The sequence below is a fragment of the Oncorhynchus keta genome, chromosome 13 (genome assembly GCF_023373465.1).
Source record: "Oncorhynchus keta strain PuntledgeMale-10-30-2019 chromosome 13, Oket_V2, whole genome shotgun sequence".
NCBI classification, from domain to species: domain Eukaryota; kingdom Metazoa; phylum Chordata; class Actinopteri; order Salmoniformes; family Salmonidae; genus Oncorhynchus; species Oncorhynchus keta.
The window spans coordinates 25516532-25538809 of record NC_068433.1 but is presented as its reverse complement, the minus strand read 5'-3'; the positions used below and the strand labels follow the sequence as shown (position 1 = coordinate 25538809).

General features: G+C 47.0%; 1 protein-coding gene across 5 annotated transcripts in view; it reads right to left on the bottom strand.

The window, feature by feature from the left end:
- Positions 1 to 22278, bottom strand: part of LOC118387540 (astrotactin-2-like) — a 396009-nt gene that overhangs the window by 119947 nt on the left and 253784 nt on the right. For all 5 annotated transcript variants that reach the window (XM_052459839.1, XM_052459840.1, XM_052459841.1 and 2 more), the window contains one exon: positions 13402 to 13664. In XM_052459839.1, the coding sequence (XP_052315799.1) occupies positions 13402 to 13664 (263 nt within the window). The remainder of the gene's footprint in view (positions 1 to 13401; positions 13665 to 22278) is intronic.

Below are 22278 nucleotides of genomic sequence, written 5' to 3'. Positions count from 1 at the left end.
TTTGCAACAAAACCTCCTTCACTCATGTCGCCAAACATACCCTTGAAAAACTGACTATCCTACTGATCCTTGACTTCAGCGATGTCATTTACAAAATAGCCCCCAACACTCTACTCAGCAAACTGGATGTAGTCTATCACAGTGCCATGCGTTTTATCACCAGAGCCCCATATACTACCCACCACTGCAAACTGTATGCTCTCGTTGGCTGGCCCTCATTACATATCCATCGCCAAACCCACTGGCTCAGGTCATCTATAAATCTTTGCTAGGTAAAGCCCGCCTTATGTCAGCTCACTGGCCACCATAGCAACACCCACCCGTAGCACACGTTACAGCAAGTATATTGCACTAATCATCCCCAAAACCGACACTTACTTTGGCCGCCTTTCCTTCCAGTTCTCTGCTGCCAATGACTGGAACGAATTGCAAAAGTCTTATATTGCCCTCTCTAACTTTAAGCATCAGCTGTCAGAGAAGCTTACCGGTCACTGTACCTGTACACAGCCAATCTGTAAATAGCACACCCGACTACCTCATCCCCATATTATTACTTACCCTCTTGCTATTTTGCACCCCAGTATCTATCAGTCCAGTATTAATGCTAAATTGTAATTATTTTCACTTCTAGGGCCTATTTAAAGCCTACCTCCTTACTCTTCTACATTTCCACTGTACATAAATTATTGACTGTACGTTTGTTTATGTGTAACTCTGTGCTGTTGTTTTTGTTGCACTGCTTTGCTTTATCTTGGCCAGGTCACAGTTGTAAATGAGAACCTGTTCTCAACTGGCCTACCTGGTTAAATAAAGGTGAAATAAATAAATCAAAAATATAAAAAAAATCTGTCCAATCCCGTTAGTCAAGTCATTGCATGGCAGTGGATGATAGGATGATACACTATCCTGTATTGATTAACACTAGATTATGCTCTTCCCAGAACACTGATGGATCCATATACATTGTGGAAAGTGTTACTGGGGGTCGGGTGGGGAGGAAGCGATATCCCACTGCTTTGCACTTCATGAAGAATGGCCTGTGTCATACAGGGAGGCCCCCTTCAGGGGGTGGGGTTGTATGCTAACAACATAAGTAGAACAAAGGACACATTTTATTCATGTTCCAATGCAGCCATTTTTATCTTAAAATCAAATCATTTCTGGGTAACAATTGAGTACCTTACTGTTATTGTTTTAAATTATGATGGTAAAAAAAAGAAACAAACACAGCTTTTTAGCAAATAGCAATTTCTCAAGCAAGAATTCTGCTAGGACTGTCTGGGAGTGGTTTGAGTGAAGAGGGAAAACTAAAAACCAGATGTTATTGGCGGCGAGGTTTGAAACTCTCCTTTGTATTGGTCTATTAACTAATTTACCAAATGGTCACCTTGGAAGGTCAAAACGCCATCCCACCAAAACAGGCAGAAAATTCCGTTGGCCTTTTCAAACAGCTCTCACACTAAAAGGGCATTATCATAATTTTCACAATTTCACAGTGTGCCTCAAACCTCATAGTGTGGAAATATATATAAAACACAGAAAAATCATGTTTTTTTTCTTTTACATCACTTGGCCTTTAATAGCCGGAATGGTGTAGCACTTTATTGTAATGCCTTCATGACAAAGCATTAAATTATAGATTTCAGAGTCAGGGTTCTTTTGTCCCTCTTAATACTTCCATTCTGCTATTCCACACTCATTTTCATGAACACTCATTTGATTTGATTCAATTCTACACACTCTTCTCCACTCGGACCAGTGTGATATATCTCCCCAGTCAGTGTATATGGCCCCAGGCAGTGTATTGCTTGGGGCCACGCCACCAGATCCTCTCATATCACACCAGCTAGCAGACAGCATGGCACCCTGGTGTGACTCACTACGTAGAAAGCCATCGTCACTTACAAGAAGAGCAGGGGATCATGGTGACCTCCTAGCATATTAATCTGTTTGGCTAATCTACGCCAGCCACATTACTGTCCATTTTCTCTGGCTAATATGTGACAACACTAGCCAGCTGGCCCGCACTATTGATTTATTGGAGGATACAGGGTGGTGAGAGTCAGCGAGGAGCAGGATAGCGGCATAGCATTTGACAGCGGTGAGGTGCGGTGTGGTGAGGACCTCTCGAGATCACTCAGGTTAATACGGTTAAAAATGGATCGAACATCTATATCTCCAGTTTCTAGGAACTCCATCGAATGGAGAACTTCCAGGAACTAGTGGACATTGGGTGGTTCACAGAAGGGTTAATGATGGCTGGGGTGGAAGCAAGGTCACTAGGGAACCCTTATAACAGGCCCATATTGAGTTTTAGGAGAGCCGAGCTGGTCTTAGGATGCTCTAAGCTAATTTGATCCGGGCTTAATGACAACTTGAATGGCATTGTGTTGTGGGTTTCTAGCCTGTTCGTGTTCAAATAAATACATTTGGTCAAAAGCGGTGGCTTCACACTTTTTTGGGGGGTGACTAATTCTAGCTAGAGGTGGCAGTAGCCAGGTCTGTTGTTGTAACCTTTCGTAGGGAGGCTTAGAGCTTATTGGATAAACCTGCAGCCTTGGTGCACTTGGGGGTAAACAGTTTCCGGGGGGATTTTTGAAGAAACAAATACAGTTTTCATTCAATTACACCATCACCAGACACATCCCATCACTCACCCCCAACTCCTCGGATTCAGCAGAAAGCACACAAAAAACAAGAGTTGAGAGGCCGCCTCTGTAAACTCATTAATTCTCCCTAAACCCTGAGATTAACACATTTAAGGAGGCTGCATGATCCAAACCTGCGTCTGAACTCCACCTTGTGCAGGACACGGCATTTATGAAAGCAAAAAAAGACGTGGGGGGTGGGTGTCGTGGTGGGAAGGGGAGGGGGGAGTGGGCAAGGTGGGTGGGTGGGGGTCACTCGGCAAAATTTACAGCGTTCTGAGTCATTAGCCTCACAGCCAATTTGTTCAAAAGGTCTGCCATAATTCAATCAGGGCCGTGCAGGACACAGGCCTGCTGGCAACCTCTACTGGCATCAGTTTATTTATTTATCCATTGAGGTATTGGGCTCCGTCACTGAAACAGGGCCAGGGGAGGGTTCTTCTAGGGGGAGAATAGCTAAGTGCTTATCGTTAGGGCTCAGGATAGGTACGATATAGTCTCAGTGTGGGGTAGGATCTGGGGTTATGAAACATACATTCATAACAGGCCTGAATCAACACTTCCTCAGAGGTGGTAAGAGGGCTCTGTCATTATCCGTCTGGGAGATAAACCTTGTAGATAACATGTCATGAAAAACCGCTTCAAAGAACATTGTTTTTTTCCTCCTTTTGTTTTCTTTGTTAAATCCTTAAACTAGCCCTGTCGTAATCATAGCATTGGAGACAAAGTCAGAGTGACTATTTCTTTCTCTTTCTCAAAAATGATTTCCTGGAACCGAGTTGTTGAGGTGAGGAGGGGGACAGTGAATGCCATGTCAATGCCAGGATGAAAACAGGATCAAACTGATACACGAGAAGGCCCTGAACAGACAATTTGTTGTTTTAAATCCTTCACCCCCTTTTTCCTGTCGGGCTGTTTTTTGAGAAAGCAGATTCCAGATAGTAACATAATACCTGTCTACCTCTGTAATGGGCAGATTGACGCAAAGAACATGACAATCCTCATCAGAGGCAGTAAGGGCAGCAGCAGCTAGGCATTGAGAGCAGCAGGTAGTTTAGCATGCTTGTTTAGTATGCATGGCTGGAGATACAAACTGGATTTATACACACAAGCACACAAGTAGGGACAACATACTTTCCTTTTCGCTTCACAATAGACAACCCTGATTCCCTTATTTTATTGTGCTGATGGAATCCCATCTCATTTTAGTGAAAGCTTTTTGCATGGCCGTGTATTTCTAAGTCGGGGTGGGGGAGGGGGGTAAACACAAGGCACAGTCTCAATCAGGGGACTGTCTCTATTGTGCAGTAGAGATGCATGGTCAGGCCATTGTGTCTGCTATGCTAATAGAAGCAGGAGTCTTTGAGAGAGCTGGCCAAGAACAGCAGCACTGGCTTGTCTCCGTAGGGTCGATGACATCAATAACAAGCTAATAATCTTCTCGCCAGCGATCCACCGCAGTCTGCCTCCCCACCTGTCCCCAGAACACCAGAGGGAAGAGGGGGGAGAAAAAGAGGACACTTTGCTCTTCCTCACGGTTATGTATCGACAGAGCCCACTAGGGGCTGTCTGCTATTGATTGTGCTTGTTTTTTTTGTGGCTGAGAAAGGCGCTTGTTATGAGTGGCACGTACAGGCTGGGATCTTTGTTGTTGTGCATGTGTGTGTGTGTGTGTGATATTGCTGCTGTGCTGCCTGCTGTAATGTCAGTCAGGCAGGGTAATTAGATGCTTGATTGGGGGAGCATGGACCGGTATGGTCTCGGGGGTGGTGGTGGTGGTGCTGTATGTGTCTGTGTTTGTGTGTGTGTGTGTCTCTCTCTCTGTGTGTGTGTCTCTCTCTGTGTGTGTATCTCTGTGCAGCCAGTTCGCTCAAGATCTACTGTGAAATTCGACGTCCGTCCAGGAATGCAGAATGTCAGGAGATGTCTTCAACACAGGCCACTAGACCAATAGAGAAGAGAGTTCTAAACCTCTCTGCCAGTAACAGACATAATTTTCTGTTTTCTCCTCCCCACTCAGACCACTCCCAGACAGTCCTCGCAAAATTCTTGCTTGAGAAGTTAATCCTTGCTAAGAAGTCATTTTTTTGTTTCTTTATGGCCATTTTAATTGAAAACAATCACAGGAGGTCACTTAATTGTTACCAGGAAATGGTTTTATATTGAGATAAAAACAGCTGTGTTGGACTTTTAACCCTATCTCAAACATTGACCCTTACCTTAACCATTCGGAATTAATGCCTACATTTGTTTTGTTTTAACCCTATCCCAAACCTTAATGAATAAAGTTAACCTTCGGAATTGGACGTTAATGGACAAACATTGGATTCTGCAGTGTGTGTGTCCTTGTCTCGACAAACTATTTCTGTATCGATCTCGTTTATGCACAGGGGCATTGCTGAAACAGGAAGGTGCCTTTCCCTTACTGTTGCCACAAAGTTCGAAGCACAAAATTGTCTAGAATGTCATTGTATGCAATAGCGTTGAGATTTCCCTTCGCTGTAATTCAGGGGCCTAGCACGAACCATGAAAAACAGCCCCAGACAATTGCTCCTCCTCCACCAAACTTTACAGTTGGCACTATGCATTGAGGCTTGTAGCGTTCTAATGGCATCCGTCCATCGGGCTGCCAGATGGTGAAGTGTGATTCATCACTCCAGTTAACGCATTTCCACTGCTCCAGAGTCCAATGGCGGCGAGCTTTACACCACTCCAGCCAACGCTTGCCATTGCGCATGGTGATCTTAGTCTTGTGTGCAGCTGCTCGGCCATGGAAACCCATTTCATTAAGTTCCCAACGAACAGTTCTTAGACAGCTTGGAACTCGGTAGGGAGTGTTGCAACCGGGGGCAAACGATTTTTACACGCTACGCGTTTCAGCACTAACGGTCCGTTCTGTGAGCTTGTGTGGCCTACCACTTTGTGGCATGAGCCGTTGTTGCTCCTAAACCTTTCCACTTCAGAAAAACAACATTTACAGTTGACCGGGAAAGCTCAACCAGGACAGACATTTTACGAACTGTCTTGTTGGAAAGGTGGCATTCTATAAAGGTGCCACGTTGAAAGTCACTGAGCTCTTCAGTAAGACCCTTCTACTGCCAATGTTTGTCTATGGAGATTACATGAAGGGGTGTCCACATACTTTTGTATATATAGTGTATCTACACTGAACACAAATATAAATGCAACATGTAAAGTGTTGGTCCCATGTTTCATGAGCTGAAATAAAAGATCCCAGAAATGTTCATTATGCCCAAAAAGCTTAATTCTCTTTTTATTTTGAGCACAAATTTGTTTACATCCCTGTGAGTGAGCATTTCTCATTTGGCAAGATAATCCATCCACCTGACAGGTGTGGCATATCAATAAGCTGATTAAACAGCATGATCTTTACACAGGTGCACCTTGTCATGGGGACAATAAATGGCCATTCTAAAATGTGCAGTTTTATCACACAACACAATGCCACAGATGTCTCAAGTTTTGAGGGAGTGTGCAATTGGCATGCGGACTGCAGGAATGTTCACCAGAGCTGTTGCCAGAGAACTTAATGTTTATTTCTCTACCATATGCCACCTCCAACTTCGTTTTAGAGAATTTGGAAGTACGTCCAACTGGCTTCACAACAGCAGACCACGTGTGGGTGAGCGGTTGGCTGATGTCAACGTTGTGAACAGAATGCCCCATGGTGGCGGTGGGGTTATGGTATGAATTCACAGAGATACCGTGATGAGATCCTGAGGGCCATTGTCGTGCCATTTATCCACCAACATCACCTCATGTTTAGCATGATAGTGCACAGCCCAATGTCGCAAGGATCTGTGCACAATTCCTGGAAGCTGAATATGTCTCAGTTCTTCCATGGCCTGCATGGTTACCAGACATGTCACCCATTGAGAATGATTGGGATACTCTGGATCGACGTGTCCGACAGAGTGTTACAGTTCCCGCCAATATCCAGCAACTTTGCACAGTCATTGAGGAGGAGTGGGACAACATTCCACAGTCTAAAAGAATAAGAAACGCACACCTATTAAGGCGAGGTGCTGGTTAGCGGAGTAGAAAACTTGAAAATAAAAGAGAGCCGCAAACTCTAGGAGCTCAGATGCAAAAATTGAATTACCAACGTTTCGACAACCAAGCTGTCTTTTTTTTACCTTTATTTTACTAGGCAAGTTAGTTAAGAACAAATTCTTATTTTCAATGACGGCCTAGGAACAGTGGGTTTAACTGCCTGTTCAGGGGAAGAACGACAGATTTGTACCTTGTCAGCTCGGGGATTCAAACTTGCAACCTTTTGGTTACTAGTCCAACGCTCTAACCACTAGGCTACCCTGCCACCCCGTCTTCATCAGGATACAACATTCCACAGGCCACAATCAACAGCCTGACAACTATGCGAAGAAGATGTGTCGCGCTGCATGAGGCAAATGGTGGTCACACCAGATACTGACTGGTTTTCTGATGGACGTCCCTACTTTTTTTTAAAGGTACTTGTGACCAACAGATGCATATCTGTATTTCCAGTCATGTGAAATCCATAGATTAGGGCCAAATTAATTTATTTCAATTGACTAATTTGCCTCTATGAACTGTCACTCAGTACAATATTTAAAATTGTTGCATGTTGCTCTTATATTTTGGTCCAGTTTAATAACCAAAGGCTCCTCTCAAGGGGGAAACGTCACTCAGAACAACAACACAGTCGTGACAAGACAATACAGTTGAATCCACAGAGAGTAAGGAAAACCATCATATTATACACAATCACATGCACGCACACAACTCTCTTCATTTATCCCCACCAAAAGAGAAAACCATGATGTCACCTTTCTCGATATACCAATTTATTTTGAAAGGTAACCCACTTACTCCACCTAGGGGGATTTTTGATAACTACATCTACAGCCAAGCATGATTGTGTCAAGTTCACTGTGTTGAAAGAATGTCCTTAACATACTGTATGTATACTGTAATCTTATCAAAGCAGCTACATTAAGACTGGGTGTGTGAAGAAATAAACATATAAAAATATGTTTCCTTTTCTTTAATTTCCTGTACAGTTACAATGAACTTTGGGATGAACTCTTTGACCAGATGGCACATCTATTTTTACTAGTTTATTTTATATTGAAATATAATTTTATTCCATGAAATTGCTTTAATTCCTGTTCACACCCAGTACACTGTACTGTTGTCTTGACACTTCCACCTACCTCTCCCTTTTCACCCTCCTTTTTCTCCATCCATGTTTCACCTATTCCATGATATCATTCTAGACGTGGCTGTTCCCCCCAAACCCTCATCATCACCTCTCCTCCACTAACCATCACCAACCATCCTCCTTTCCCTCTCTCCTCCTCCTCCTTTCCCTTCACCTCCGTGGTGACGTAGCTCTTTATCAAACAGAGAAGAGCTCCCTATCGCCCCCTCTCTGCCACTCACCTCCCCTTCATCTCTCTCTACTGCCTCCCTCATTCCCTCCATCCGTCTCCACCAGCGAAGTCTGGAAGAGCTGTAGGAGGACGGCTCAATGTAATGGATGAAATGGAATTCATGGAACGGAGTCAAACACGCTGTGATTGATGTGTTTGGTACCATTCCATTGATTCCATTTCAGACATTACAATGAGCCTGTATAGCTCCTCCCACTAGCCTCTTCCCTCTCCACTGCCTCCCTCCCTCCTTCCTCCTTCCCTCTCCACAGCCTCTCTCCTTCCCTGTCCACTGCCTCCTTCCTTCCCTCCTTCCGTCTCCACTGCCTCCTTCCTTCCATCTCCACTGCCTCCTTCCATCTCCACTGCCTCCTTCCTTCTCTCCTTCCCTCTCCACTGCCTCCTTCCTTCCCATTTTCCCTGTCCACTGCCTCCTTCCTTCCCTCCTTCCATCTCCACTGCCTCCTTCCTTTTCTCCTTCCCTCTCCATTGCCTCCTTCCTTCCCCTTTTCCCTGTCCACTGCCTCCTTCCTTCCCTCCTTCCATCTCCACTGCCTCCTTCCTTCCCTCCTTCCCTCTCCACAGCCTCTCTCCAATGCCGATTTCCTCCCATATTTCCTCCAATGCCTATTTCCTCCCTTCTTTCTCCACTGCCTCCCTCCTTTCCTTCATTGATTTTATTTCAGACATTACAATGAGCCTGTCCTCCTATAGCTCCTCCCACTAGCGTCTTCTGCTCTCCACTGCCTCCCTTCTTTGCTACTTCCCTCTCCACCGCCTCCCTCACCACTGCCTCCCTCCTTCCCTCTCCACTGCCTCTCTCCTTTGAGCCTTCCCTCTCCACTGCCTCTCTCCTTTGAGCCTTCCCTCTCCACTGCCTCTCTCCTTTGAGCCTTCCCTCTCCACTGCCTCTCTCCTTTGAGCCTTCACTCTCCACTGCCTCCCTCCTTCCCTCTCCACTGCCTCTCTCCTTTGAGCCTTCCCTCTCCACTGCCTCTCTCCTTTGAGCCTTCCCTCTCCACTGCCTCCCTCCTTCCCTCTCCACTGCATCCCTCCTTTGAGCCTTCCCTCTCCACTGCCTCTCTCCTTTGAGCCTTCCCTCTCCACTGCCTCCCTCCATCTCTCTCCACTGCCTCCCTGCTTTGCTACTTACCTCTCCACCGCCTCCCTCACCACTGCCTCCCTCCTTCCCTCTCCACTGCCTCTGTCCTTTGAGCCTTCCCTCTCCACTGCCTCTCTCCTTTGAGCCTTCCCTCTCCACTGCCTCTCTCCTTTGAGCCTTCCCTCTCCACTGCCTCCCTCCTTCCCTCTCCACTGCCTCTCTCCTTTGAGCCTTCCCTCTCCACTGCCTCCCTCCTTCCCTCTCCACTGCATCCCTCCTTTGAGCCTTCCCTCTCCACTGCCTCTCGCCTTTGATCCATCCCTCTCCACTGCCTCTCTCCTTCCTTCTCCACTGCCTCCCTCCTTCCATCTCCACTGCCTACTTCCTTCCCCCTTCCCTCTTCACTGGCTCTCCTTCCATAGTTCCCTCTAGACTGATTCCATCCTTCCCTCTCCGATACCTACTTCCTTCCCCCTTCCCTCTCCACTGCCTACTTCCTTCCACCTTCCCTCTCCACTGCCTCCATCCTCCCCTAGTTCCCTCTCCACTATCTCCCTCCTTTCCACCTTCCCTCTCCACTGCCTCTCCTTCCATAGTTCCCTCTAGACTGATTCCATTCTTCCCTCTCCGATACCTACTTCCTTCCCCTTCCCTCTCCACTACCTACTTCCTTCCCCACTTCCCTCTCCACTGCCGCCCTTCTCCCAAGTTGCCTCTCCACTATCTCCCTCCTTTCCTCCTTCCCTCTCCAGTGCCTCCCTGATTTCCTCCTTTCCTCTCCACTGCCTCTTTCCTTACCTCCTTCCCCCCTTCCCTCTCCACTAGCACACTTCTTCCTTCCTTCCCAGCCCCTGCACTGCCTCCTTCCTTCCCTCTCCACTGCCTCCTTCCTTCCCTCCTTCCCTCTCCACTCCCTCTCCCTCATTTTCTCCATCTCTCTTCACTGCCTCCCTCCTTTCCTCCTTCCCTATCTTCTGCCTCCCTCCTTCCCTATCCACTGCCTACTTCCTTCCCCTTCCCTCTCCACTGGCTCCCTCCTTTCCTCCTTCCCTATCTTCTGCCTCCCTCCTTCCCTCTCCACCCCCTCCTGCCTTCCCTCTCCACTGCCTCCCTCCTTCCCTTGTTCCCTTTCCACCCCCTCCGGCATTCCCTCTCCACTGCCTCTCTCATTCCCTAGTTCCCTCTCCACCGCATCCCTTCTTCCCTCTCCAATGCCTACCTCCTTTCCCCCTTCCGTCTCCACTGCCTACTCCCCCCTTCCTTCTCCAATGCTTCCCTCCTCCCCTAGTTCCCTCTCCACTGCCTCCCTCCTTTCCTCTCCACTGGCTCTCTCATTTCCTCATTCCCTCTCCACTGCCACACTCCAACCTTCCTTCCCTCCCTCTGCACTGTCTCCTTACTTTCCTCTCCACTGCCTCCTTCCTTCCTTCCTTCCCTCTCCATTGCCTCCCTCCTTACCTCTTCACTACATCTCTCATTTTCTCAATCCCTCTCCACTGCCTCCCTCCTTTCCTTCATCTCTCTCCACTGCCTCCTTCATTCACTCCATCTCCCTCCACTTCCCCCCTTCTTCCGTCTCCACTGGCCCCCTCCTCCCCTAGTTCCCTCTCTACTGCCTCCCACCTTTCCTACTTCCCACTCAACTGTCTCCCTCCTTTCCTCCTCCCCTCTCCACTGCATCCCTCCTTTCTTATTGCCCTCTCCAATGCCTCTCTCCTCCCCCTCCCCACTGTCTCCCTCCTTTCCTCCTTCCCTCTCCACTGTCTCCCTCCTTTCCTCCTCCCCTCTCCACTGCATCCCTCCTTTCTTATTGCCCTCTCCAATGCCTCTCTCCTCCCCTCCCCACTGTCTCCCTCGTTTCCTCATTCCCTCTCCACTGTCTCCCTCCTTTCCTCCTTCCCTTTCCACTGCATCCCTCCTTCTTTATTGCCCTCTCCAATTCCTCCCTCCTCCCATCCCCACTGTCTCCCTCCTTTCCTCCTTCCCTTTCCACTGCATCCCTCCTTTCTTATTGCCCTCTCCAATGCCTCTCTCCTCCCCTCCCCACTGTCTCCCTCCTTTCCTCCTTCCCTCTCCACTGTCTCCCTCCTTTCCTCCTTCCCTCTCCACTGTCTCCCTCCTTTCCTCCTTCCCTTTCCACTGCATCCCTCCTTTCTTATTGCCCTCTCCAATGCCTCTCTCCTCCCCTCCCCACTGTCTCCCTCCTTTCCTCCTTCCCTCTCCACTGTCTCCCTCCTTTCCTCCTTCCCTTTCCACTGCATCCCTCCTTTCTTATTGCCCTCTCCAATGCCTCTCTCCTCCCCTCCCCACTGTCTCCCTCCTTTCCTCCTTCCCTCTCCACTGTCTCCCTCCTTTCCTCCTCCCCTCTCCACTGCATCCCTCCTTTCTTATTGCCCTCTCCAATACCTCTCTCCTCCCCACTGTCTCCCTCCTTTCCTCCTTCCCTTTCCACTGCATCCCTCCTTTCTTATTGCCCTCTCCAATGCCTCTCTCCTCCCCTCCCCACTGTCTCCCTCCTTTCCTCCTTCCCTCTCCACTGTCTCCCTCCTTTCCTCCTCCCCTCTCCACTGCATCCCTCCTTTCTTATTGCCGTCTCCAATGCCTCTCTCCTCCCCTCCCCACTGTCTCCCTCCTTTCCTCCTTCCCTCTCCACTGTCTCCCTCCTTTCCTCCTCCCCTCTCCACTGCATCCCTCCTTTCTTATTGCCCTCTCCAATGCCTCTCTCCTCCCCTCCCCACTGTCTCCCTCCTTCCCTCTCCACTGTCTCCCTCCTTTCCTCCTTCCTCCACCTCCTCCCTCCTCCCCACTGCATCCCTCCTTTCTTATTGCCGTCTCCAATGCCTCTCTCCTCCCCTCCCCACTGTCTCCCTCCTTTCCTCCTTCCCTCTCCACTGTCTCCCTCCTTTCCTCCTCCCCTCTCCACTGCATCCCTCCTTTCTTATTGCCCTCTCCAATGCCTCTCTCCTCCCCTCCCCACTGTCTCCCTCCTTCCCTCTCCACTGTCTCCCTCCTTTCCTCCTTCCCTTTCCACTGTATCCCTCCTTTCTTATTGCCCTCTCCAATGCCTCTCTCCTCCCCTCCCCACTGTCTCCCTCCTTTCCTCCTTCCCTCTCCACTGTCTCCCTCCTTTCCTCCTCCCCTCTCCACTGCATCCCTCCTTTCTTATTGCCCTCTCCAATGCCTCTCTCCTCCCCTCCCCACTGTCTCCCTCCTTTCCTCCTTCCCTCTCCACGGTCTCCCTCCTTTCCTCCTCCCCTCTCCACTGCATCCCTCCTTTCTTATTGCCCTCTCCAATGCCCTCTCCTCCCCTCCCCACTGTCTCCCTCCTTTCCTCCTTCCCTCTCCACTGTCTCCTCCCCCTCCACTGCATTCCTCCTTGCCCTTCCCCTCCACTGTCTCCCTCCTTTCCTCCTTCCCTCTCCATCCCTCCTTTTTCCCCTTATGCATGCCCTGCCCTCCAATGCCTCTCCCTCCTCCCCTCCCCACTGTCTCCCTCCTTTCCTCCTTCCCTCTCCACTGTCTCCCTCCTTTCCTCCTCCCCTCTCCACTGCATCCCTCCTTTCTTATTGCCCTCTCCAATGCCTCTCTCCTCCCCTCCCCACTGTCTCCCTCCTTTCCTCCTTCCCTCTCCACTGTCTCCCTCCTTTCCTCCTCCCCTCTCCACTGCATCCCTCCTTTCTTATTGCCCTCTCCAATGCCTCCCGCCTTCCCTCTCCACTGTCTCCCTCCTTTCCTCCTTCCCTTTCCACTGTATCCCTCCTTTCTTATTGCCCTGTCCAATGCCTTTCTCCTCCCCTCCCCACTGTCTCCCTCCTTTCCTCCTTCCCTCTCCACTGTCTCCCTCCTTTCCTCCTTCCCTCTCCACTGCCTCCCTCCTTTCTTATAGCCCTCTCCAATGCCTCTCTCCTTCCCTCTCCACTGCCTACTTCCTTCCCTCCATCTATCTCCACTTCCTCCCTCCTTCACTCCTTCCCTCTCCACTGCCTCCCTCCTTCCCTCCCTCACCTATTTGGTGATGTAGTTCTGTACCAGATTATAGAGGAATCTCCCCCCATCATCCCTATTCTGCTCCCACTATCCTTCTCTTCCTCTGTTCCCCCTCTCTCCGTCCCTCCCTCCCTATATCCTCACCTATTTGGTGAAGTTCACCTTTGCACCAGACTGTATAGGGTCCCCCCCCCCCACTCCATCCCTCCCTCCTACCGTCTCCCCTCACCTCCTTGGTGACGTTGTCCTGCACCAGGCTGTAAAGGGGCACGATGCGGCTGACCTCCAGCAGGACAGGGATGGGCAAGGGCTGCTCGCGGCCTGCCTGATGACACAGGTGGCAGGCCGAGGGGCAGCTGCCCTTCTCCTCACAGCGAATCTCCACACCGCTCACCAGGTCCTCTGCCAGTAGCTGGGTCTTCAGCAGCCCAGACAGGTAGCTGATGAAGGGCATGGATTTGAGCTCGCGCCTGCTGCCCTGGTCTGTCACCTCTGGGAGATGGAGAGGAGAGGGAATGAGAGAGGGCATGTTTAGACAGTGAGAGGACAGGGTATGAAAACTGAAAAACAGTCTATATTCTAACATCAGATTGTATCAGTCCTAACCTTAACCATTATGAGAAATAGCTGACCCTGTGTCAGTGGTTGGGAGCAACACCTACCAATTCAAACACAGTTTGTGACAGACAAGGGAATTTACCTTTCATTTAGCTTTATTTACACAGGTTAGTCTCATTGAAATTAAATCTCGTTCGCAAGAGAGACCTCATCATTATTGATAGAAGGTTGTCTGAACTATGAGAGGACCAGATCCAAACACATATAGACTCACACACAGAAACTTGCATCAATGTATGTCTGCCACATGTCCTGAATTGCCATAACACAGGACTGACAGCTGCACTCACTTCTTTCTATCCACTCCGTCTCCACTCTCCCCTGACTGAGTTTCACATGACCGCCTCACTCACATCACATGTGCTGCCATCTGGATCTACTTTCTATTGCGGTCAACCAAAATAATCCCTCATTGTCATAAACTCCTCCACCGGGAATGAACGGTGGGTGATGACTTATTCCTGCATAGTGTAAATAAGCATTGTTTGATTTTCTCATCGACGGGGAATTCTCGCGCATAACGTTCTGTGCCAGCAGGCTAACAGTGTTACATTGGAAAGGAGTGAAACAGGGAGAAATGTTAATTGAGTGTTGAGTGTTTCCCTGGATGGATGGATGGATGGATGGATGGATGGATGGATGGATGGATGGATGGATGGATGGATGGATGGATGGATGGATGGAATGAAGGAAGGAAGGAAGGAGGGATGGAGGGAGGGAGGGAAGGAGACAGCCATGTGTTGCGGAGGCAGCAGATGTGCTGTCTGTCTGTGTTGATGAGAGGAGAGACCAGACAGGCTGGAGAGAGGAGTCTCTCTCAGCAATGGCAACATTGAATCAAATGTACAATATGTAAATTGCTGATGGAGGAAAATTATATTAATCATGTGCTATGGAGGATTTTGCTTAATGCTTCCCAAAGTGTATTTATTGTGGGGGTCTTCATAACACCAAGTGGGTATGAATGTTTTCATGGTATATATATAATCAGAATTAGTAGTGTTTTTCCAATCTGTATACCTTGTCTAAGTAGTTCCATTACCTAAACTGTACATGTTGCTGCACAGGAGCAATGTTATTGTGGTTGACTATGAGTGAATTAATTCCAGCCTCAGTCTCTCATTGTGTGCCATTATGTGGCCTACAGGTTTACTCCAATTGCAGAGCAATCAACTGACTCATATCCGTCTCATATCCAGACGTCTAGGAAAAAGGCTGAGCTAGAGCTGAATCAACAGGGGGAGGAGAACACCAGGCAGAGCCAGAGGTGGGAACCACTGCATAAACACAATAACATGCAGATGTGTTAGCCTGCTACTCCCTAACCAAAGGCCAAACTCACACAGTCACACGGTTTGTGCACTTTACAGGAGGGAGGGCAAAAAAGAGAAAGTGACATTCTTCAAGGTAGAGTAATTGGGACCAGCTTAGAGTAAAAGTCATTTTAGTGCAGCCTTCGGAATATTTCACAGAGGAAAAAGAAAACATACAGTGTGTGAACTTAATCAGCATGTGTGTCCGTTCTCTTAAAACTCACTAGTCTTGCTTTCTTTCTCGACAGCTCTTTAAAAGCCCAGCCAAGTATAGGGCTAGTTATGCCTTCAGGTTCCAATCCCTCATACACACAAACACATTTCGAGCTGTACTAGCTCACAGAACATCAGTGAAAAATAGCTTCCACTGGGGTAGATGGGGGGGTGGGGGGAGCAGAAATGTAACACAGGTGCAGATTATCTGATGTTTTCAGGATAAGATCACTAGTCAGTGACAGAGTTCTAAATGAATCTCCTATGTAAAAACAAACATTCCACTGCCACACAGAGAGAAAAGGAACACCAGCTATAATGAGAATATATACACTGAGTGTACAAAACATTAGAAACACCTGCTCTTTCCATGACATGGACTGACCAGGTGAATCCTTATTGATGTCACATGTTAAATCCACTTCAATCAGTGGAGATGAAGGGGAGGAGACAGTTTAAAGAAAGAGTTTTAAGCCTTGAGAGAATTGAGACATGGATTGCGTAAATGGGCAAGACAAAAGATTTAAATGCTTTTGAATGGGGTATGGCAGTAGGTGCCAGGCGCACAGGTTTGAGTGTGTCAAGAACTAACGCTCAACAGTTTCCCGTGTGTATCAAGGATGGTCTACCACCTAAAGGACATCCAGCCAACTTGAGTCCGCATGGCCAGCATCCCTGTAGGAACGCTTTCGACGCCTTGTAGTCCACGCCCCGACAAATTGAGGCCGTTCTGAGGGCAAAAGGGGGTGAACTCAATATTTGGCAGGTGTTCCTAATGTTTTAAGAATTTGGTGTGCTGTATTTACTGAAGTAAAAACGACAAACACGGAGATAAGACCTGCGTGACAGTCGATACATTTCCTCTTTCATTCAACACATGCAAGTGTGTGAGACAAACGGTACGTCATCAGACAGTTTATTGTACGTGTAGTTTGATAATAGGCTGGTGTTGTGGTGACGCTATGGGCTCCAGACACAGGCCCAGCTACAGAGCAGAGAGCATATGAAGGGACTGGAGTAGTGGAAGAGGAGGGGGAGGGATACTCTCCTCCACATCCTATGTAAACAGGCTCAAGGGGTGGACCTAAGAGTCCAATTACATGCACTCAACACAAACACAGAAAGAAGCTGTTATCACTTGGCCCTCACAATAAAACACTGTGATTATCCCAGGTTTACTGCAGGCTTCGCAGGGCAGCTCACATCATAGCCGGCCGCATATACACCCATCCCTCTTCCTTTCCCCTTCAACTCCATCCGTTACCTGCGACAATAACTTCTGGAAGTTAACATTAACCCCAAAGCCTTAGATAGGATTGAGAGTATGAAAAGTGGAATATATGCTCCACTGTGATCCAGTCAGATGCATGTTCCATGAAATACACTGAGATTCTAGGCAGACAACTTACACATGACACCGGTTAACACATCCCTTTTGCATTAATTACAGGTGTGTAGGATCATTACAACCATAGAAATCCTATTAAATTACTGAAGGGGCGAAAATAGCAGCTAATTGGAATGAATGGTAGTAAAGGCATATTCCAGATTTTACTGATGTAGGAAAAAAGAAGTCAGGCATATGATACAGTACCAGTCAAAAGTTTGGACACACCTACTCATTCAAGGGTTTTTCTTTATTTTTCACTATTATTATACAACATAGAAAATAGTAAAGACATCAAAACTATGAAATAACACATATAGTAACCACAAAAGTGTTAAACAAAATATATTTATATTTGAGATTCTTCAAAGTAGCCACCATTTGCCTTGATGACAGCTTTGCACACTCTTGGCATTCTCTCAACCATCTTCATGAGGTAGTCACCTGGAATGCATTTCAATTAACAGGTGTGCCTTGTTAAAAGATAATTTGTGGAATTTCTTTCCTTCTTAATGCGTTTGAGCCAATCTGTTGTGTTGTGACATGATATGGGTGGTATACAGAAGATAGCCCTGTTTGGTAAAAGACCAAATCCAAGAACAGCTCAAATAAGCAAAGAGAAACGACAGTCCGCCATTACTTTAAGACATGAAGGTCGGTCAATCCTGAAAATTTCTAGAACTTTGAAAGTTCATTCAAGTGCAGTCACAAAAACCATCAAGTGCTATGATGAAACAGGCTCTTATGAGGACCGCCACAGGAAAGGAAGACCCATAGTTAGTTACCTCTGCTGCAGAGGATAAGATCATTAGAGTTACCAGCCTCAGAAATTGCAGCCCAAATAAATGCTTCACAGAGTTAAAGTAACAGACACATCTCAACATCAACTGTTCAGAGCAGACTGCGTGAATCGCCCTTCATGGTCGAATTGCTGTAATGAAACTACTACTAAAGGACACCAATAAGAAGAAGAGCAATCTTCACGAGCAATGGACATTAAGTCGGTGGAAATATGTAATTTGGTCTGATGAGTCCAAATGTGAGATTTTTGGTTCCAACCGCCGTGTCTTTGTGAAATGTAGAGTAGGTGACCGGATGATCTCCGCATGTGTGGTTCCCACCATGAAGCAAGAGGTATTATGGTGTGGGGGTGCTTTGCTGGTGACACTGTCTGTGATTTCTTTCGAATTGAAGGCACACTTAACCAGCATGGCTACCACAACATTCTGCAGCGATACACCATCCCATCTGGTTTGCACTTAGTGGAACTATGTGTTTTTCAACAGGACAATGACCCAACACAACTCCAGGCTGTGTAAGGGCTATTTGACCATGAAGGAGAGTGATGGAGTGCTGCATCAGATGACCTGCCTCCACAATCACCTGACCTCAACCTAATTGAGATGCATTCTAGTTTGCTCTGTTTTTTGGTTAATTCTTAAGTAATTATCTTTTTGTTTTGTCATGATTTGGTTGGGTCGAATTGTGTTGCTGTCCTGGGGCTCTGTTTTTGTGTTTATGAACAGAGCCCCAGGACCATCTTGCTGAGGGGACTCTTCTCTAGGTTAATCTTTCTGTAGGTGATAGCTTTGTTATGGAAGGTTTGAATTCTCTTTTCTGGATTTTGATAAGTACAGGGTATCCTCCTAATTCTGCTCTGTATGCATTATTTGGTGTTTTACGTTGTACCCTGATTATGTTTTTGCTGAATTTTGCATGCAGCAGCTCAATTTGGTGTTTGTCCCGTTTTGTGGGATCTTGCTTTGTGAGTGGACCCCAGACCTTACAACCATAAAGGGTAATGGGTTCTATAACTGAGTCAAGTATTTTTTTGCCAGATCCTAATGGGGATGTCGGATTTTATGTTCCTTTTGATGGTGTAGCAGGCCCGTTTTGTCTTGTCTCTCAGATCGTTCACGGCTTTGTGGAAGTGACCTGTGGTGCTGATGTTTAGACTGAGGTAGGGATAGTTTTCTAGATGGAATTTATATTTGTAGTCCTGGCAACTGGACCTTTTTTGGTACACCAATATTTTTGTACACTGTCAGGGCCCAGGTCTGACAGAATCTGTGCTGAAGATCTAGGTGCTGCTTTAAGCACCAGATCCTCAGCAAACAGTAGACATTTGACTTCAGATTCTAGTAGGTTGAGGCTGGGTGCTGCAGACTGTTCTTGTGCCCTCGCCAATTCGTAGATATATATGTAGAATAGGGTGGAGCTCAAGCTGCATCATTGTCTCACCCCACAGCCGTGTGAAAGTAAATCTGTGTTTTTGGACAATTTTAAGAGAAACACTTGTTGTTTGTGTACTTGGACTTTATAACGTCATATGTCTTTCCCCCGTCTTTCCATCCATTTGTATAGCAGACCCTCATGCCAAATTGAGTCAAATGCTTTTTTTTATACCAACAAAGCATGAGAAGACATAGCTTTTGTTTTGGTTTATTTGTTTGTCTATTAGGGTGAATACGTGGACTGCCGTACGGTCATTTGGTAAAAAGCCAATTTGACATTTGCTCCGTACATTGTTTTCACTGAAGAAATGTAGGAGTCTGCGGTTAATGATAATGCAAAGGAATTTCCCAAGGTTGCTGTTGATGAATATCCCACGGTAGCTATTGGGGTCAACTTTTGTGGATTGGAGTGATCAGTCCTTGGTTCCAAATATTGGTGAAGATGTAAGAGAGGTTAAGTACAGCCAATTGGAATTTGTGGTCTGTATATTTTACCATTTCATTTAGGATATCATCAACAGCACAGGCCTTTTTGGGTTGGAGAGTTTGTATTTAGTCCTGTAGCTGATTCAGTGTAATTGGAGAATCCAGTGGGTTCTGGCAGTCTTTAATAACTGTTTCTAAGATTTGTAATTGATCTTGTATATGTTTTTGGTGTTTGTTCTTTGTTAAAGAGCAGAAAAGATTGGATAAGTGGTTTATCTATAGATCTCCATTTTGGATGGTAACTCTTTGTGTGGTTAGATTCTATGGATTCTTCAATTGCATTGAGCTGATTTCTGTGCTGTTCATATTTTCTTAGTGTATTTCTGTACTGTTTTAGTATTTCACTATAGTGGAAGGCGTAGGCTCAGGTTTTCTGGGTCTCTGTTTTTGGTTGGATAGGTTTTTGAATTTCTTTCTTAGATTTTTGAATTCTTCATCAAACCATTTATCATTGTTGTTCATTTTCCTAAGTTGTCTGCTTGACAATTTATATATTTGAAAGGTCAAATATACTGTTTAGGCTTTCTACTGCCAAGTTCACACCTTCACTATGGCAGTGAAATGTTTTGTCCAGGAAGTTGTCTAAAAGGGATTGATTGTGTTGTTGCCCAATAGTTTTTTGGTAGGTTTCTACACTACCTGCCTCATGATTGAGTATTACTCTGTTCAAGTAGACTGTGATTTTGCTATGATCTGATAGGGGTGTCCGTGGTCTGACTGTGAACACTCAGAGACTCTGGATTGAGGTCAATGATAAAATAATCTATAGTGATACTGCCAAGGGATGAGCTGTAGGTGAACGTACCATAGGAGTCCCCTCGAAACCTACCATTGACTATGTACAGACCCAGCTTGTGACAGAGCTGCAGGAATTGTGAGACATTTTTGTTGGTTGTTTTGTCGTTGTTGTGTTTAGGGGGGCATATTGGGGAGGGAATGCTGTCACCTCCAGGTAGGTGTTTGTCCCCCTGAGTGCTGAGAGTGTCAGGTTCTTGTCCAGTTCTGGCATTTAGGTCACCACAGAAGCGTACATGTCCCTGGGCCTGGAAATGGTTGATCTCCCACTCTAGGATGGAGAATCTGTCATCGTTAAAGTATAGGGATTCTATATAGGCAACAGACATGAGGACTTTTCCCTCTGTTAAGAAAGTTTTCTTATTAACTTCTGGCCAGATGTAAAATGACTCTGTTTTGACTAATTTACATTTTTTTTTATAGCTTTGGTACTATTTTAACAAGTATGTGGTAAATTTTCAAATCTTAGTACAAAACTCAAAACAGATAATCAAAAAGGCTGTTATTTCAGGTGGTGGCCATAGGACCCGTCAAAGAGATCTAAGAGGTGGCCATAGGACCCGTCAAAGAGATCTAAGAGGTGGCCATAGGACCCGTCAAAGAGATCTAAGAGGTGGCCATAGGACCCGTCAAAGAGATCTAAGAGGTGGCCATAGGACACGTCAAAGAGATCTAAGAGGTGGCCATAGGACCCGTCAAAGAGATCTAAGAGGTGGCCATAGGACCCGTCAAAGAGATCTAAGAGGTGGCCATAGGACCCGTCAAAGAGATCTAAGAGGTGGCCATAGGACACGTCAAAGAGATCTAAGAGGTGGCCATAGGACCCGTCAAAGAGATCTAAGAGGTGGCCATAGGACCCGTCAAAGAGATCTAAGAGGTGTCCATAGGACCCGTCAAAGAGATCTAAGAGGTGGCCACAGGACACGTCAAAGAGATCTAAGAGGTGGCCATAGGACCCGTCAAAGAGATCTAAGAGGTGGCCATAGGACCCGTCAAAGAGATCTCAAAGAGGTGGCCATAGGACCCGTCAAAGAGATCTAAGAGGTGGCCATAGGACCCGTCAAAGAGATCTAAGAGGTGGCCATAGGACCCGTCAAAGAGATCTAAGAGGTGGCCATGGGACCCGTCAAAGAGATCTAAGAGGTGGCCATAGGACCCGTCAAAGAGATCTAAGAGGTGGCCATAGGACCCGTCAAAGAGATCTAAGAGGTGGCCATGGGACCCGTCAAAGAGATCTAAGAGGTGGCCATAGGACCCGTAAAAGAGATCTAAGAGGTGGCCATAGGACCCGTCAAAGAGATCTAAGAGGTGGCCATGGGACCCGTCAAAGAGGAGGACATGGGACCCGTCAAAGAGATCTAAGAGGTGGCCATAGGACCCGTCAAAGAGATCTAAGAGGTGGCCATAGGACCCGTCAAAGAGATCTCAAAGAGATCTAAGAGGTGGCCATAGGACCCGTCAAAGAGGTGGATCTAAGAGGTGGCCATGGGACCCGTCAAAGAGATCTAAGATGTGGCCATGGGACCCGTCAAAGAGATCTAAGAGGTGGTGGCCAAAGAGGAGGACATGGGACCCGTCAAAGAGATCTAAGAGGTGGCCATAGGACCCGTCAAAGAGATCTAAGAGGTGGCCATAGGACCCGTCAAAGAGATCTCAAAGAGATCTAAGAGGTGGCCATAGGACCCGTCAAAGAGATCTAAGAGGTGGCCATAGGACCCGTCAAAGAGATCTAAGAGGTGGCCATAGGACCCGTCAAAGAGTTCTAAGAGGTGGCCATAGGACCCGTCAAAGAGATCTAAGAGGTGGCCATAGGACCCGTCAAAGAGATCTAAGAGGTGGCCATAGGACCCGTCAAAGAGGTGGACGTCAGAGAGAGGGAAGCAGATGGCATGGAAAGGTTGTGTCTAATGAATTTCCCGGGCCATCATCATTGGTCATGTGGTAAACAGAGGCCTTACCATGGCAGAGGCTGCCGGATTAGGTCACCCCAATCTGAAAAAAATGAACTGGCATTTTGATAAAGAGAACATTCCACCAAGAAAGCCGGTAAATCTTTTACC